The sequence below is a fragment of the Gymnoscopelus microlampas genome (genome assembly GCF_963454915.1).
Source record: "Gymnoscopelus microlampas genome assembly, chromosome: 23".
NCBI classification, from domain to species: Eukaryota; Metazoa; Chordata; class Actinopteri; order Myctophiformes; family Myctophidae; genus Gymnoscopelus; species Gymnoscopelus microlampas.
Window position 1 is genome coordinate 6,332,937 of NC_139960.1, and position 15,797 is coordinate 6,348,733.

General features: G+C 40.8%; 2 protein-coding genes across 2 annotated transcripts in view; one reads left to right on the forward strand and one right to left on the reverse strand.

Moving 5' to 3' along the window:
* Positions 1-382: 382 nt before the first annotated feature.
* Positions 383-11,384, reverse strand: fbxo7 (F-box protein 7). The gene is made up of 10 exons (XM_084049623.1): positions 11,239-11,384; positions 9,590-9,712; positions 8,836-9,061; positions 5,569-5,814; positions 4,079-4,220; positions 3,245-3,328; positions 3,029-3,124; positions 2,105-2,281; positions 1,380-1,420; positions 383-1,292 (listed from the first exon to the last, which is right to left on the reverse strand). The coding sequence occupies exons 2-10, from the start codon at positions 9,709-9,711 to the stop codon at positions 972-974; spliced, it is 1,455 nt and encodes a 484-aa protein (XP_083905749.1). The 5' UTR covers position 9,712; positions 11,239-11,384; the 3' UTR covers positions 383-971.
* An 894-nt stretch (positions 11,385-12,278) lies between these two features.
* rtcb (RNA 2',3'-cyclic phosphate and 5'-OH ligase) overlaps positions 12,279-15,797 on the forward strand; it is a 14,026-nt gene continuing 10,507 nt past the window's right edge. Inside the window, exons 1-7 of the mRNA XM_084050331.1 lie at positions 12,279-12,503; positions 13,018-13,096; positions 13,312-13,379; positions 13,463-13,562; positions 14,320-14,476; positions 14,618-14,774; positions 15,357-15,516. Of these exons, the coding sequence (XP_083906457.1) occupies positions 12,411-12,503; positions 13,018-13,096; positions 13,312-13,379; positions 13,463-13,562; positions 14,320-14,476; positions 14,618-14,774; positions 15,357-15,516 (814 nt within the window). The 5' untranslated portion in view covers positions 12,279-12,410. The remainder of the gene's footprint in view (positions 12,504-13,017; positions 13,097-13,311; positions 13,380-13,462; positions 13,563-14,319; positions 14,477-14,617; positions 14,775-15,356; positions 15,517-15,797) is intronic.

The window sequence follows — 15,797 nt, forward strand, 5'->3', positions numbered from 1 at the left end:
TTCAGGTGTCCATGGAGGAAGCCCTGAGAAGTGAAGGCGTATGGACACTCAGGACAGGAGAAGACCTGAGTCTGAGAAAACTGGGACCCCTCTCCCACTGAGAGAGAGAGAGGGACGGACGGACAGACAGACAGACAGACATACGTAGATGAAAACAGTGAGTAAATAATGGATAAAACAATCAAGTAATGATATCAACATTGAAGTGCAGCAGGCCGTTTGAAGTGAGTTTACCCCTGACTTCTCCATAGTCTATTGACTGATATAATGGCTGATATGGATGTCATTCTATTTGGAATAAATATATGGCATCATGAGTAGCCCTTTTTTTTTTAGGTACTGACTATCATTTAACACATACAAAGTAACTACTGGAGGCTGGTTAGAGTTCTTTTTCATGTCTTTTTTATTAAACAATATGTTAACAAAAATATACTCTAGACAGAGAGCACATATTTTGAATGTCAATCTATGACATACTGTATTCTCAGATGTTTGCAAACAGGGATTACTTGACTCATTCACAAAAAGGTTCTATCAAGGAAATTATAATAATAACATTCTGGATATGTTGTGAGCTGTAAGAAAACATCTGGATAGAAGTTGTTCTTGGCTTGTTTTAAATGGCTGTTGATGTCACATGCATTTCATTTAAAAGCCCAACTACTTGTAGTCTCACACCAGTATTACATATTGATGGAATTGCACAAGTACATTTTTGGAACTTATTATATCTGCCAAGCAAGTTGAATAAAGCACACTTGAGTTAGTATTGTTTGCACACTTAGAGCAAATCAAATGAGTAGCTAACAGAACATTTTGATTAAATAAGGAATCTGATAGAATATTAGATAGCCAATTAATTAGAGTAGGCCGTACAGAAACACTGATATCAAATGTTAGGCTTGCTTTACTGTATTTGAATAATTTTCTGCCAGATCAGTCTTGAAAACAACCGGCGGAGTCCAAAATCAGATGAAACCCCTGCGGATGTCTGCAGGTCGGTTGGGGGGTCTTAGTCCTCGCCGTCCAGGAAGACCAGGTCTGTTGGGGTCTTGACCTGGGAACGGTCCGATGGGATCGTAGCGTGGCCGTGGCAAGATCCCAAGAGGGATGTTGGGTCTCAGGTCGTACTCCCCACCGATAATACCAGGTGGATAGAAGGGGGCGGGGATAGGGTTAAAGGGATTTGGGTTGCCAGGAAGTAGGGGGAAAGGGTTAACAGGAGGAATTAAGAAGGGACGAGGGACTCGTCGACGATCCTGGAGTAACTTGTACTTCCTCTTGTAAAGCTAAAGAAAAAAGACAAAAGGCATTACAACCCCATTAAGAAATCCACTGAGAACCTTGACTGACTGAATGAATAATATGTTGCTTACAACTTTCCAGTCCGTGTCTCTGGATCTGTTGGGATCTTGATCTGGAGAATTAAAAGAAAACTGACTTAGTGTTTCTGGCTAAACCTTAACTCACAGCCCTCTTTTAAATCATACTTCAAAAGAGAGAACAGGCAGCCTACATTGAGCATTCAGCATAGAGTAAAAGGAGAAAATAAATGTTTTTGCAGGACTGAATCCTAAGGAAGAACAGTGGGTAAATGTGGCTTTAGAAACACTGAGGAACACAAGTTGGATCTTAACAGTATTAATACAAATGTTTCCATTAGGTGTTTTTCAGATTTCTATGGAAATGTCATAAATAACGACTGGGTGGCACAGGGGTACAGTTTCTGCCCTCCACCACGAAGATTAGGGGTCTTCGTGAACATCTGCGGTTCAAAGTTCGACCACCTACTAACGCGGGGATCAGGGTCCCCCCCCCCCAATAACCTCACCAAGCCTACCCATTATGAGAGCTGATCCGCACCACCCAACCTGCAAACATATGCCTCTCTCCCACACCTCCCCCTCATCATGAACATCGTAAAAAAGCCACTTTGCGCACTCCTAGATGAATGGCGAGCAGGTGGGAAGCGAATGGACATGCCACGGACATGGACAGCTTTAGATTTGGAATGGTGATAGACGGTTTTAGCATTCTTTCTGGCAATGAGAAATAAGGTTTTCTGGTGTGACTTATATGTGTTTTTTCTTCTATCTCTTACCCCTGAAGTCGCGGTGGTAGATGTGTCTCCACAGGGTGGGGTCTGCCGTGGTGCTTTGAAAGTGTCTGCTGACACACGACAGCGCCACCAGGGACTGGACATCCAGCAGCCTCAGGACTCTGAAGAGAATCTCTGGTGGCAGAGCGCACAGTCCAAACACAGCAGGCAGAGCCATGGCTACACACACCAGCAGAGAGAGACAGAGAGAGGCAGCTGTGTTATCCCATTAAGACCGGGAACGCATCTGTGTCATTTTTAGATTTCTTTGGCAATTAAAAAATAGCAGATATACAGCCACGCTACGAGCTTGTAGATCTGCTATTTATTTTTCTAATCTCGAAAATGTGTGCAAATCTTGAATATATATATATATATATATATATATATATATATATATATATATATATATATATATATATATATATATATATATATATATATTTTTTAAAGCGAACATTTGTAACTCAAATCTTTGCTTCTGGGGATTCTACAAATGTCTTCTAAATCCTAACAGTTACTTTGAAAAAACGTACAGTATGTTGCTATATATCAGTGGTTCTCAAACTATAATATAATATAATAATATAATATAATAGATTATATCATACTTGACAATAATGTGCGTCACAGAGCTTGTAGATCTGCTAGTTTTTGAAAAATCTTGAACATTTGAGCAAATATTTGAATATATATATTTTTTCAAAAGGAACAATGTTTACCCAAATCTTTGCTTGGGGGGGGGGGGGCCTTACTTATAGATCTGATATTTTTGAATAGCCAAATAAATCTAAAATGACACAGATGCGTTCCCGGGTTGAATGGGTTAAAAACTCTTCTTTGGTTAAATACAGCATCCAGAACAGCACGTAATGTCAAACCAGGTCAAAGGAGGCAGTCCTCTGTCCTCCTCTGGTCATACCGTACCTTCTCTGGCTGCAGCTATTAGTGGGAACACCAGCTGGTCTTTGAAAGTTCGTGACAGCTTCCCCAGGTCTTTGAAAACTGCCGCTGCACTTGGGCCTAGGGATACATACGATGGTGACAAGACGTAAGCTTTTTATAGCTTTTTTGATAATACCAGTAAAGTGCCGCATTGACCTTGACCTGAGGCCTTGTGTTGCTGGAACATTCATCACTTACCTGCCCAGTCGTTGGTCACAAAGCTGCAGGGACTCAGAGACAGTTTGCACACAGAGTTCACCTTCTCATTCATTTTCACAGTAGCTAGAAGGACAATTTAACAGGAAGAAAAACATTTACTACAGCAAATACATATATATAATAATATAATTACAGTCAGTTCTTGTTTATCACAAGTCCAAATTTCAGGAATGAGAAATAAGCAGGATTTATTTTATTGTAGCACTACAGGATAACATAAGCTACATGGCCTTTAAAATGATAATTAAATATATGATGTAGTACACAAACTGCTATACACAGGCATTTTGTAACTACTGTACACCTGTAAAATGTGATCGCACATGCAGTTCACTTTGAGAGCACAATTACAGCTATACCACACATATTACATTGTTAACTTACGATAGTAATACAATATATCCTACTATAATTCTAGTAACCTCTGTAGTGGTGGTGAGTACGTGAGTGAAGACACCCGGTTCTCCTCACTGGCTGGACCAATTGCTCTGATTTTGCACACAGCCATTGACCATTACCATCTGAACGCAACTGTGAAGCCCGTTTCTCAATTTCATCAAATCTCAGCTTCTTATTAGCGTTTTTCTGTCAAACACTGTCGCCATGGTTACGGGCCTGCCCAGCTATGGGACGAACTGCCTCCCGGGTTGCCAGATCATGTGCGCATATCCCCCCACGGATGCGCTGCGCCGACGGGTATGGTCTAGTTGTTTTATATCGATATAGATAGAAACATCATTCATCCACACCAGGGTTGTATGACTGTGTCGAGGAAGACAGAGAAGAGCCAGTTGTTGACGTATTGCACCTCACCATTGATAACTAGAAGGGGTCCCATGCACACAGCGATGACCATGGCCAGGCTCTTCTCACATAGAGGATGACCATAATTCAGTCTGTATAAACCACCCTGTGCCCTCCAGCCACTGGGCATCTCGCCAGGCTTGTATTCACCCTAAACAAGAATAAATAGAGTGGAGAACCTTATTCTTTGAGACACAAATACAGGTATTCGGGATTGTATAAAGTGATTTTTTTCCTTTTCTCAAAAAAAAAATCACTACCTTTAAAAATGGCTGAAAATGTACAATATTGTGGAAGAACCAAAACACAAGGTGGGGATAGGTGACTAATACATACAGTAAATGATTTATCTGACTTATCACTATGATTAAATAATACAACTGCAAAATGAAAACTTTTCAGCTTAATGTAAATGTTTATTTTGTATCTAACATATCTCTGCTGTCCGGCAGAAACCAGTTAACTCCAAAATGTTCATTTTTCAGGAAATGAAAAAAACAAAACAAAAAGTGTTAAGAGGTTTTGTTCATCATTGATAAGAACAGCTAAATTGACCTCCAAGCTCACAATGAGGCTGGAGGTCAAAAGGGGGTGGAGCCTGGAGTCAGCAAACCCAGCTAACTCCACCCCCCTTTGGTGGAGTTAGCTGGTTTAGCAGAAAGTTTGAGGATCCAATGGAGTTAGCTGGTTTTGTCAGAAGCACTTTTTAATACTTTTCGTTGGTTTCAATATTTTTTTTATCAACACACAGGCGTAAAGTGTGTTCAATAGCACCGACTTATGGAAAAAAATGCGAAAGAGGAAAAATTGAGTTAGCTGGTTTCTGCCGGACAGCAACGATATGTTAGATATAACTGTGAGGCAGTGCCTAGTGTGTGAATACATTCTACATCCATCACTCAAGACCAGGGGTGGGCAACTTTGATGATGGAGAGGGCCACTATATTTCCACACTCACTCCAGAGGGCCACATTGCATATACTGTCGGGCAGACACACATTAATGCCGTACTTCACCATTCTATGTCACACAAAAGTAGCAAAAATAGCCGATCTACAAGCTTGTAGATCTGCTATTTTTGCTCATTTTTTCATTGGAATCCAGATTTCTTTTGTTGCAATTTTTTTATTGGAATCCTGAAAAGTTACATTTTTATTTAATTTCAAATGCATTTAGTTATACTTATGTTAACTTTATGAACTTAAATACAAATACATTGGACATAAAAAAGACAATAGAATTTGAATACTAGTCATTAAGCTACTAATATACTGTAGACTGTAATTAAGTAATTAAAGCGGGTCATGTCTGCATGTTTGGAATTGTAACAGCTGAAATCAATAATATATCAGTATTCCGATATTAACCTGCAGGCCGCATTAAGTGAAGGTGGGGGCCGCATGTGGCCCACGGGCCGCCAGTTGCCCATGTATGCTCAAGACGCAAGGTTGAGATACAATCAATATTCTTCAAAACAGCCAGCGGCCCTACAGTCCTACCTGAGGAACAAAGCCCGTCTCCATCATCAGGAGGTGTGCAGCCACCATGAGGGAGTCAGTGGGGCTCCTGCTTTGGGCTCCATGGTGCAGGACCTCCAGGGAGAGCGGTACCTTCCCCTCCTCTGCCTCGCTGCACAACATGGGCTCCCAGGTGCAGGAGACTCCTGCCGGGGTCTCCTCCTCCTCAACGGTGTCCTCTCCCTCCATGAGGTTTACCTCCACTGGTGCTTGGCTGCCAATACTAGACTGTTTATCACAGCAAAGCCACGTGGTTAGGAGAAGAAAAGTAATAATAATGTCCACTCATCAGCAGTGGTGGAAACTAACTAAGTACATTTACTCGAGTACTGTACCTGTACTGTAACAAAGTATTTCCAGTTTTCAGTACTTTTACTTCTACTACACTACATCTCAGAGGCAAATATTGCATGTGTTTTACTCCACTACAATTATTTGAAAACTTTAGTTACTAGTTACTTTTCAGATATAAATTAATTATGATATTATGAAACATACATTAACCAGTTCAGCCATATTTTATACCTACTAGGCTATTTGAAAAAAGCCGATGTACAAGCTCACAATTTCAAACATTTTAGTACTTTTACTTTTGGTCCTTTAAGTACGTTTTGATGCCAATACTTTTGTACTGGACTGAATTCTGGACTTTTACTTGTAACAGAGAATTTCTATATTGCAGTATTGGTACTTTTACTTTTTTTTCAATTTGAGTACTTTTTCCACCACTGCTCATCAGTATGGTCTTCAAAAACAAGGCAACCTGGAAGTGTTCATAGTTGAACTGAAGCGCCCTCTGGTGGTCACAATTATAAGCACACGACATGCTGCTCAGAGACAAAAACACACAGCAGCTCAACTAATACCATAAATCATTATATAAATGATCAAACCTGGCTCGTAACATTGTAATGTGTGGTAGGAACATTGTAAATAACTAGTTCAGTAGATGCTGGCATTGGACAAGTGTTCTCACTTTAAGCTACAGTGCTGTATGTGCGTTGAATACAGAGAAGTGACTCAGCATTTCAGCCCCGTCTTGACATCACAAACAGCTTCAGTCAAGGTCAATTATGGGGAGTGTAGATGAGAGAATATTGTTCCGTTTGACATGAGAGCTTTGAGAATATATGACCACTGTTGTGTCAACAATTCTGATCTATATCTACCTTCAAGGTTGAAGGTTCAAGGTTGTACTTTATTGTTACATCTTGTGTACAGGTACATAAGAGTGAAACTTATTTTGGTTCGGCTTCCCTCAGTCTCAGACAATGCAGCGGCATAAGTAATAACAATAGAATAAAGAAAACGTAAAAAGATTTAAAGAAAGAGTGCAAAAAAAACAAAAAGAGAATGAAAGAAAGAGCATCATCAAATCAAATCAAATGTACACATGCATAAAAATAAAGAAAACACTTGGTATGTTGTATACACCATTGGTTCTCAAAGTGGGGTCCGGGGACCCCCAGGGGTACTTGAGGGGGTTCCAGGGGGTCCCCAGCTAGATGATGGACAGGAACCAAATGGACCCTTATGGGTCTGTAACTCTGAGTGTACAAATGGAACCAAATAGTTAAATTAACATTGGTTTTACAATGTGAATTGGGGTCCCAGAGGTATAAATGCCATTAAATGGGGGTCCGTAGCCTAATGCATGTCAAACTGGAGGTCCTTGAAATTAAAATGGTTGAGAATCACTGCTAGAGAGCCGTAAAAACCTTCTCTTATGGGGGTCCCTGGCATATCTTTTCAAATGGGGGTCCGCGGGGTAATAAGTGTCAATTAGGGGTTCCTTGACATGAAAAAGTTTGACACAACAACTTCACAGTATATTCTATATACAGCAGATAAGGTACAGCAGGTGCAGTTCAGGCATAGTAGTGCAAAAAAGGGATGGATGGTTGGGCGGGGGGGGGGGGGCAGCTTAGCATTTCCCTTTGCCTTGGTTCGTTCTGGTTCTGGAGATACTTCTATGTAACTGTGGCAGAAAGATTTTATACTGGGAGTTTGTTTATGTTCTCCTTGTATCTGGTAGTGCTTGACTATAGTTAGGGTTAGGATTGAATTTGTCCGTTTAGAAAATGTTTTATCCCAGTAGACACCAAAGGGAAGTTTCTATTTCTAAGCGTTTCTATTCTACTCTATTGTAAACAAACAAAATGAACTAAAAGCGTTGCACTTTCACTGCAGCCAGAGAGATAAGCGTGTTGTTATCTTTAAGATCAGTTAACTCTGGCAAGTGACACCAACGTGCGACAGAGTAATACATTAGGCCACCAGCGGTCCTTGAGGGGGTACCAGGGGGTCCCCAGCGAAAGTAGTTAATATAGCATCGCAATCATTTTAACCACTTAAACCATATTTTATACTTTGGCTATTCAAAAATAGCAGATCTGCAAGCGCATATGAGCTTGTAGATCTGCTATTTTTGAAAAAATCCCTGGCACAAAATATTTTTGAGATGGGGGTCCGCAGCCAAACACATATGATTTTGAGGGTCCTTGACATGAAAAGGGTTGAAAACCACTGCATTATGCACTAGAAAGCTAGTCTTATTTGGTCACATTTCTATTCCACTCTAAACAAAATAGCACACTAAAAGCCTTTCATGTTCACTGCAGCAAAATAGAGAGTAAAGCTAGTCATTCATCAATATGACGAAGGCACGCTGGTTTGTTTCACTGACTCAATCTCAATCTGTTCAACTGAAACTAATATCCTATTCAATAGTAATAGTAATAGTAATACAAAACTATCAAATATACAAGCTCACAATGTGTCGCATCGCGACGCATTGTGAGCTGGTTATGGTATGTTTTGTGATAATAATCTAAATCTGCAAGTAACTAATAACTAAAGCTGTCAAATAATTGTAGTGGAGTAAAAGTACAATATTTGCCTCTGAGATGTAGTGGAGTAGGAGTAAAGCAGTGGTGTGTTCTACCGTCAGACGCTGTATACGCCGTACACAGTCCAGATTATTTTGGGAAGAAGCGTATACAGTCTAATAACCATTTCATCCATTGAAAACGCAAGAGCGTATACCCATGGCCACGCGCATCGTATCGTAGTGTATACCCTCCGAAAAAACCTAGAACACAACACTGGAGTAAAGGTATTGAAAAGATCCTCAAAAGTGTACTTAAGTAAATGTACTTAGTTACTTTACACCACTGCTAGCCTATAACATGTTTTCTTATTATTAGCAGTAGTAGTAACAGTGTTGAGATTCTGTTAACAATTGCTGACCTCTCTGGAAGGTGTAGCAGCCATCTGGTTAGAGCGGCTGGGTTGGGACGTAGCACTGCTGACAGACTGGACTGAAGGGGACGGGGAGGCAGTGGGCACAGCCACAGACTGAGGCAGGACCACACAGATCAAATCCCCAGAAACGACCCCACAGGAGGACAGAGTCTGCCCAGTGTCTTCCAGAGTCTCTCTGCCGTTCAGAGATAGAGTGAACTCTGTGTCTGGGCTGAAAACACAAAACAGGACGACAACAAACAAAAAAAGCACAAAAGCAAAGCAGCTTACAAGAGGGTATTGAAAACTAAATCTTAACCACATCTAATATACCTATAGGAGACTGGGATTTCCCAGGGCTCTATACTAGGTCTATGTTTGAGGCGACCATAGCTGAATGTGTAGAGTAGGTCGTCTGGGAAACGATTCGGTTCGATTACCGGCCCCGGCTATGTGTCAAGGTGTTCAATCATGAGCAAGACCCCTAACAAAAAATGTAAAAATCGCTGTCAGTCTGGGCTTCATTTACTTGTATATACTCTGGCAGCTAGTATTTCCCTCTATACCAAATCTCTTCGCTGAAAATAGCCGATCTACAAGAAACAGAAAAAGCACCACTCGCAATCAGGTTCACAGGAATTTGTCCGCTACATTTTGTCACTAAGCCTCTACCTACTAAGTGTCTTGCATGCAATTAAATTCAGTGCAACCAATGCCAGTCAATTCATTTGCATGTTGGAGTTCAGTTAGTCTGTCTCACCTGAGTCCATGGGAAGGTAGAAGTATCTCCTGGACCTGAAGCTGGAGCTCTGATAGAGTGGGTTCCTCTCCCTGCAGCTCCACTCTACTGGTCTGCTTGTTGATACGAACCCGCAACTTCATGCTATGACAGATGAAAGCATGATCGGACATGTTGAGGTCAGCATATTCAATGTCATGAACAAAATGGTTAATAAGCATTTTGTGATGTTACGAAAAAGAGCATAGCAGACCATTTTCGAAACATCAACGATATTACATTAAAGCCAAAGTAGGAATGTAAGAATTCAAACACTTCTACTGTGAGCCAGAAACATCACCTTAATTTGTAGTCGGATACAAGGAGAATAAGGAAGAGCGGGCAGTCTGGGCACCTCAATGTAAAATTGACTATTTTGTCAAAAATGTAAAAAAAATATATATATTTGAAAAATGGTCTTATGTAATGTAAAGTATACATGATGTGAACATGCACGGTACATCATTATCAGACATACATTTACCCTTTAACTTCTTGTTTATCCCCCAAATTATTGAAGCAATTGTACAAATACTAGGCCTTAAAGGTAGGGTAAGTCATATTTTTTGGTAGTTATTTATTTTTTGTTAAAAAGGTTAAAGTACTACATTCTGATAGTAATCATTGCTACAGAGCATTTGGTCACAGGGGTCTCTCCAGCTCTTTAGTAAACAGAATAGATAGTACATTTTCCGGTAGGTGACAACATTTAAGCCAATCAGGAGAGAGCAATGAAAATGCATGTTATGTTTAATAAAGAGCTGGAGAGACATGGGAGACTCCTTTTACTGAACATCAGAATATAGAGCTATTTAACTCTTATTTTAACCAAAGTAAATCACTTACCCTACCTTTAATTGTCAAAGGTACAAGCATGTTCTAAATCATGTATACTTTACACTAATTAAAACCATTTTCAATTTTTTTTTCTTTTTACATTTTGGACAAAATTGGCAAATTTACATTGATGTGCCCACTCCTCCCTAGTGCCCACTCTTCTTTTAGTGCCCACTCTTCTTGTTACAGTATTAGTCTATGCATCATTAACATTTACAGAATGACATGATGTAAATAGATGTTAAGAAAGATGACAGCTCTGAATGTTAACTGAAGCAGTGTCTTCTTCTTCTGCTGATTATGTATGATGGTGTTGATTATTGTATTATGATTAGATTATTATTAATATTTATTATATTACATTACATTATTATATGATGATTATATATTATGGTGTTGTTCACTGAAAACAAACCAATATATTTTTCGTTTTCGTTTCTCGCCAAACGACGCTACACGAAACAGAGCCCGTTTGACGGCTCGGTGCCGAAAATAGCAGATCTATAAGCTCACAAAGCGCTTTGTGAGCTTGTAGATCTGCTATTTTCGGCCACACCGTCGCACCAGGAAATATAGCTGACATTTAAAGTCAGCTATATTATGAGTGAGGCTGGGAACGAGGCTACCCTAAGCTAGTGTAGCTATTATGTCAACAATGACAATTAAACCTCCTAGTCCAACTTTAAGGTTCACTCATTTGTTCCTTGTCTTTCTGTACCCACCACGGCGTTTCACAGCATGCCTGTCTAACGTTTAAATACAAATGCTAATGAATAAATACATACAAAACGCACCTTATAGTTGCAACACGCCGCTGATGACTTGAATGACAACAAACCTTGCATGCAGGGTTGCAGTCTACAGAAGCACTTTCTGACTACAACTACGGCCACTGAGGGAGACCAAAAGTGTTTTTCGACTTTTAAATTATGCTTTATTTGACTTTTAACTGTAGTAGTATAACTGTAGTCTGACTGTAGACGACAAAAAAATATATATATAATTGCGGCTTGCACAGAGATATATTATATATATATCTAGACATATTACATCATTTATTTTTATTGACATGCGTCACATACATTACATAGCCTCGCGTCACCAGCCTTTACATCACGGAGCAAAGTCGTATTCGTTCCAAACTGGCCCGTGTGATCCGGTTTAGAAAAAAGGAAAAGAAAAACATCGTGTTCCGGTGGTGGGTTCCGGTTGGCGTCGCATTGTTTTTGTTCCCCACATAGCCGCGCTACGAGTTAGAATAAAAGATAAACACACCAAAACGATTATTATACCAAAAGAAACGAAACGAGTATACCATTGAAACTAAACACGTTTTAAACTAGGGCAGAGGTCTTCAACGTTTTCAGGCCAAGGACCCCCTAGCTGAGAGAGATGAAGCAGGGACCCCCTCTATATTGTATAAAATTGTTTCAGATTAAACTTTTTTTGGTTTACTTGGTCTGCTGTTTTTTCCCTCTACACCTAAACCTCTTTGCCAAAAATAGCCGATCTACAAGCCCACAACGCCTCGCGAGCTTGTAGATCGGCTATTTTTGGCTAAAGTTCTACTCAGAAAAGGGATTGTAAAAAGAAAATCATATCACACAAAGATTTGGTGGACCCCCTGTAGTAACTCTGAGGACCCCCTAGGGGTCCCGGACCCCCTATTGAAGAGCAATGAAGACCCCCTGAACTAGGGAAATCATCTTGGAGGTGCACGACACCGGAGGTTTTGGTTCATGGGTTCCGGCCCAGTTATTTCCGCTCCGACCGGATCAGAAACCCTAAAATGGTATTAACGCGTTTTGGCCGGTTTGAGACGGTGTGTGTCGCTCCGTTGTCTCCGTAGCTGCGTGTTCATTGGCACTAGTACTACTGCTGCTGAAGCAGGACTACAGTCAATACATTTCAACGCGTTTCTCACAGTTTACATCATATAGTAGTCTGCCTGTACACGAGCAGCACAATGGCTAGAACCTACAACGATGAGCTGCAGTACTTGGACAAGATTGACAAGAACTGCTGGCGCATCAAAAAGGGCTTCGTCCCTAACATGCAGGTCAGTATAAACTCACACAGAATGAATGTGCTCTGCTAGCTATAGCTTATTTGTTTAGCTAGTTGACTAGTAGTTGTGATCACAGTCAGCCTTAGCTAGCACACATGTTAACAGTAACACACACACACACACACACACACACACACACACACACACACACACACACACACACACACACACACACACACACACACACACACACACATACACACACACACACACACACACACACACACACACACACACACACACACATTCTCAGAGTTGGACCTCTGCACTTGGAAAGGGGAATCTGTCTGAATTCTCCTCATGAATCCCACTTCTGTTCTGACACCAATTGAATTCAGTGTATCCATCAGCAGGCTTAAGTTGGACCAAAATGAACAGTGAACACTGGACAGTCACTAAACTAAAAAGGGTGCAGGCTCAGTCCTTACAATGGACATTATATGTATCTCTCAGATTCGAGATTCCACACACACATGTCATTTGACAGGTTTCCCTTTAATTGCAGGTTGAAGGGATCTTCTACGTCAACGATTCACTTGAGAAGTTGATGTTTGACGAGCTACGCAATGCCTGCCGAGGAGGAGGTGAGTGGCAACTCAAAGCCCTTGGAGTAATTGTATCATGACACATCTCCCATCATTAGCACCAGTGTACCGGTGTACACTGACCATGACTTAACCACAAGATATTTAGTGTTGCGGGGGAAAAAAAAGAGGGGTCCTAGTGTAGACCCCTGGGGGACTCCAGTCAACTAAGTATATAGGTGTTAAGTAGGTATTTCCATGCTTTTTCTTTTTAGGTTTTGGTGGATTCCTTCCAGCCATGAAACAAATTGGCAATGTTGCAGCTCTGCCTGGAATAGTGCATGTAAGTACTGGCATTTGATGCCATTCACAGCATTTCGTTCAGAGGGACTGTAGTAAAGTCTAACCACCAGTCTTCATCCACAGAAATCCATCGGCCTCCCAGATGTCCACTCTGGTTATGGATTTGCCATCGGAAACATGGCAGCCTTTGACATGACTGACCCCAATGCTGTGGTGTCTCCAGGTATGTGAGACTGCAGTGACTGATGACAGCAATCAAATGACTCATTTCACATTGGAGCAGAGTTCAACCGATGCCAGATTTGTATCCCATATTTTGGAGAGTCCTACCTAGACCACCGATTACCTACAGTATGGAAACTTTTGATCAATATTTTGGAAAGAAAAATATATATCTTTGCACTTTCAGATTTGATTAACGTTTCTATTTGAGAACATTTAACTTCTAAGCATTAATAGAACATTTGATAGCTAAAACATTTGAATTAAGTATACAAACTTCAATATATGAAAAGAACATTTAACTTTGATTATTATACAATGAAGAAGCAAACATGTAAATATGAAATACCCATAAACTGAACTTTCTTTAATTTAAGCACTCAAGCCTTATTAAAAAAATAATCTAAAATAGCTGCTCTATAAGCTCACAACTTTGTGAGCTTTTAGATTTTCTTTTTTCCAAAATCCTAAAAAATAAAAAATTAGAACATAATTGCTTATACGAATATCACCAAAAAAGGACAATTATGGCTGATATATCTGCCAAACCGTTATCAGTTGGGCTCTTGTTTACATTGGAGCTGATGATCTAGCATGCAACAGCGATGCTCGATCTGATGTACCGGTACTGTATATGTCTTATTGTTGTGCTCATGTCTTAATAACATCATTTAAGAAGCGTTGTTTCAGCTGTCCACTCTCACATGATGTCCCTGTATGTGATGATGTGTTGTTGGTGTGTGGCCGCTTGTGTGCAGGGGGTGTGGGCTTTGACATCAACTGTGGTGTGCGTCTGCTGAGGACCAACCTGGATGAGGGAGACGTTCAGCCCGTGAAAGAGCAACTGGCCCAGGCCCTGTTCGACCACATCCCTGTGGGAGTGGGCTCCAAGGGAGTCATCCCCATGAACGCCAAGTAAGTCAGTGATTCTGAACCGTTTTCACCAGTTGATAAAAACCCCTGCCTTACATGAACCTCGTACTTGACACCAATGTATTAAATAATGAGTCCTCCTAGTTGCGAGCGACACGTTGAACGTTGTGGATGTCTATGCAGGGATCTGGAGGAGGCCCTGGAGATGGGGGTGGACTGGTCCCTGAGGGAGGGCTATGCCTGGGCCGAGGACAAGGAGCACTGTGAGGAGTACGGCAGGATGCTGCAAGCTGACCCCAACAAGGTCTCCTCCAAGGCCAAGAAGAGAGGACTGCCTCAGGTCAACTTCACATTAACTATAGAATATATTACCCCAGATCCATGTGTAATATTACAGATACGCTGTTGTCTAGACGTGCATGCAATAGTTGATTGGACTAATCCATTGGTTCTCAAAGTGGGGTCCGGGGACCCCCAGGGGTCCTTGGGGGGGTGTTCCAGGGGGGTCCCCAACAAAATGTGTTAATATAGCATATATATATATATATACATATATAGCACAATAATTTTAACCTTTTATACTTTGGCTATTCAAAAATAGCAGATATACAAGCTCATAGCGCGGCACCAAGTGCCGTGCTATGAGCTTGTAGATCTTTGATTTTTGAGAAATCGTGAACATTTGTGCAAACATAAAACATATTTTGAAGCTAACTTTTTAACTCAAATCTTTGCTTCTTGTGGTCCCTGGAACAAAATATTTGAGATGGGGGTCTGCGGCCAAAATCATATCATTTTTGGGGGTCCTTGACATGAAAAAGTTTGAGTTCCACTGAACTAATCTATTTAATCTATCATTGTTGTTCGAATGCACAAGGCAGCGCGTGGTGATGATGATCCTATGTTGGTTTGTCTCCTGAAGCTGGGTACGTTAGGAGCAGGGAACCACTATTGCGAGATCCAGGTGGTGGATGAGATCTATAACGACTACGCTGCCAAGAAGATGGGCATCGATCACAAGGGCCAGGTGTGTGTCATGATCCACAGCGGCAGCCGAGGACTGGGGCACCAGGTGGCCACAGGTAGGCGCTGGTTCTTCTTGGTTGCACACAGTTGCATCAGTCACAATAGCAGGAACAATGGAGTCATGGTTGCTCTGGTAATAAACATCCATAATGAATAGAAACATCCATGAATATGAATAATAGAGGATATTATTTTAAATACGGAGGCAGAGATGTTTGCCGATTTAATTTTGTATCAATTATTTATATAAAAGAAGAACAATAATATTACAGATCATCAAATGACACCCCACTAAGTGAATCACATTGAAAAAACAGAAGAAAGTAAATATAGAACA

Coding starts and splice junctions, on each gene's coding strand:
- fbxo7 (XM_084049623.1), bottom strand. CDS start 9,711: ATGAAGTTGCGGGTTCGTATCAACAAGCAGACCAGTAGAGTGGAGCTG. Junction 3,125..3,244: donor TGTGACCAACGACTGGGCAG/GTAAGTGATGAA, acceptor ATGTATCCCTAG/GCCCAAGTGCAGCGGCAGTT. Junction 2,282..3,028: donor AATAGCTGCAGCCAGAGAAG/GTACGGTATGAC, acceptor TGGTGTGTGTAG/CCATGGCTCTGCCTGCTGTG.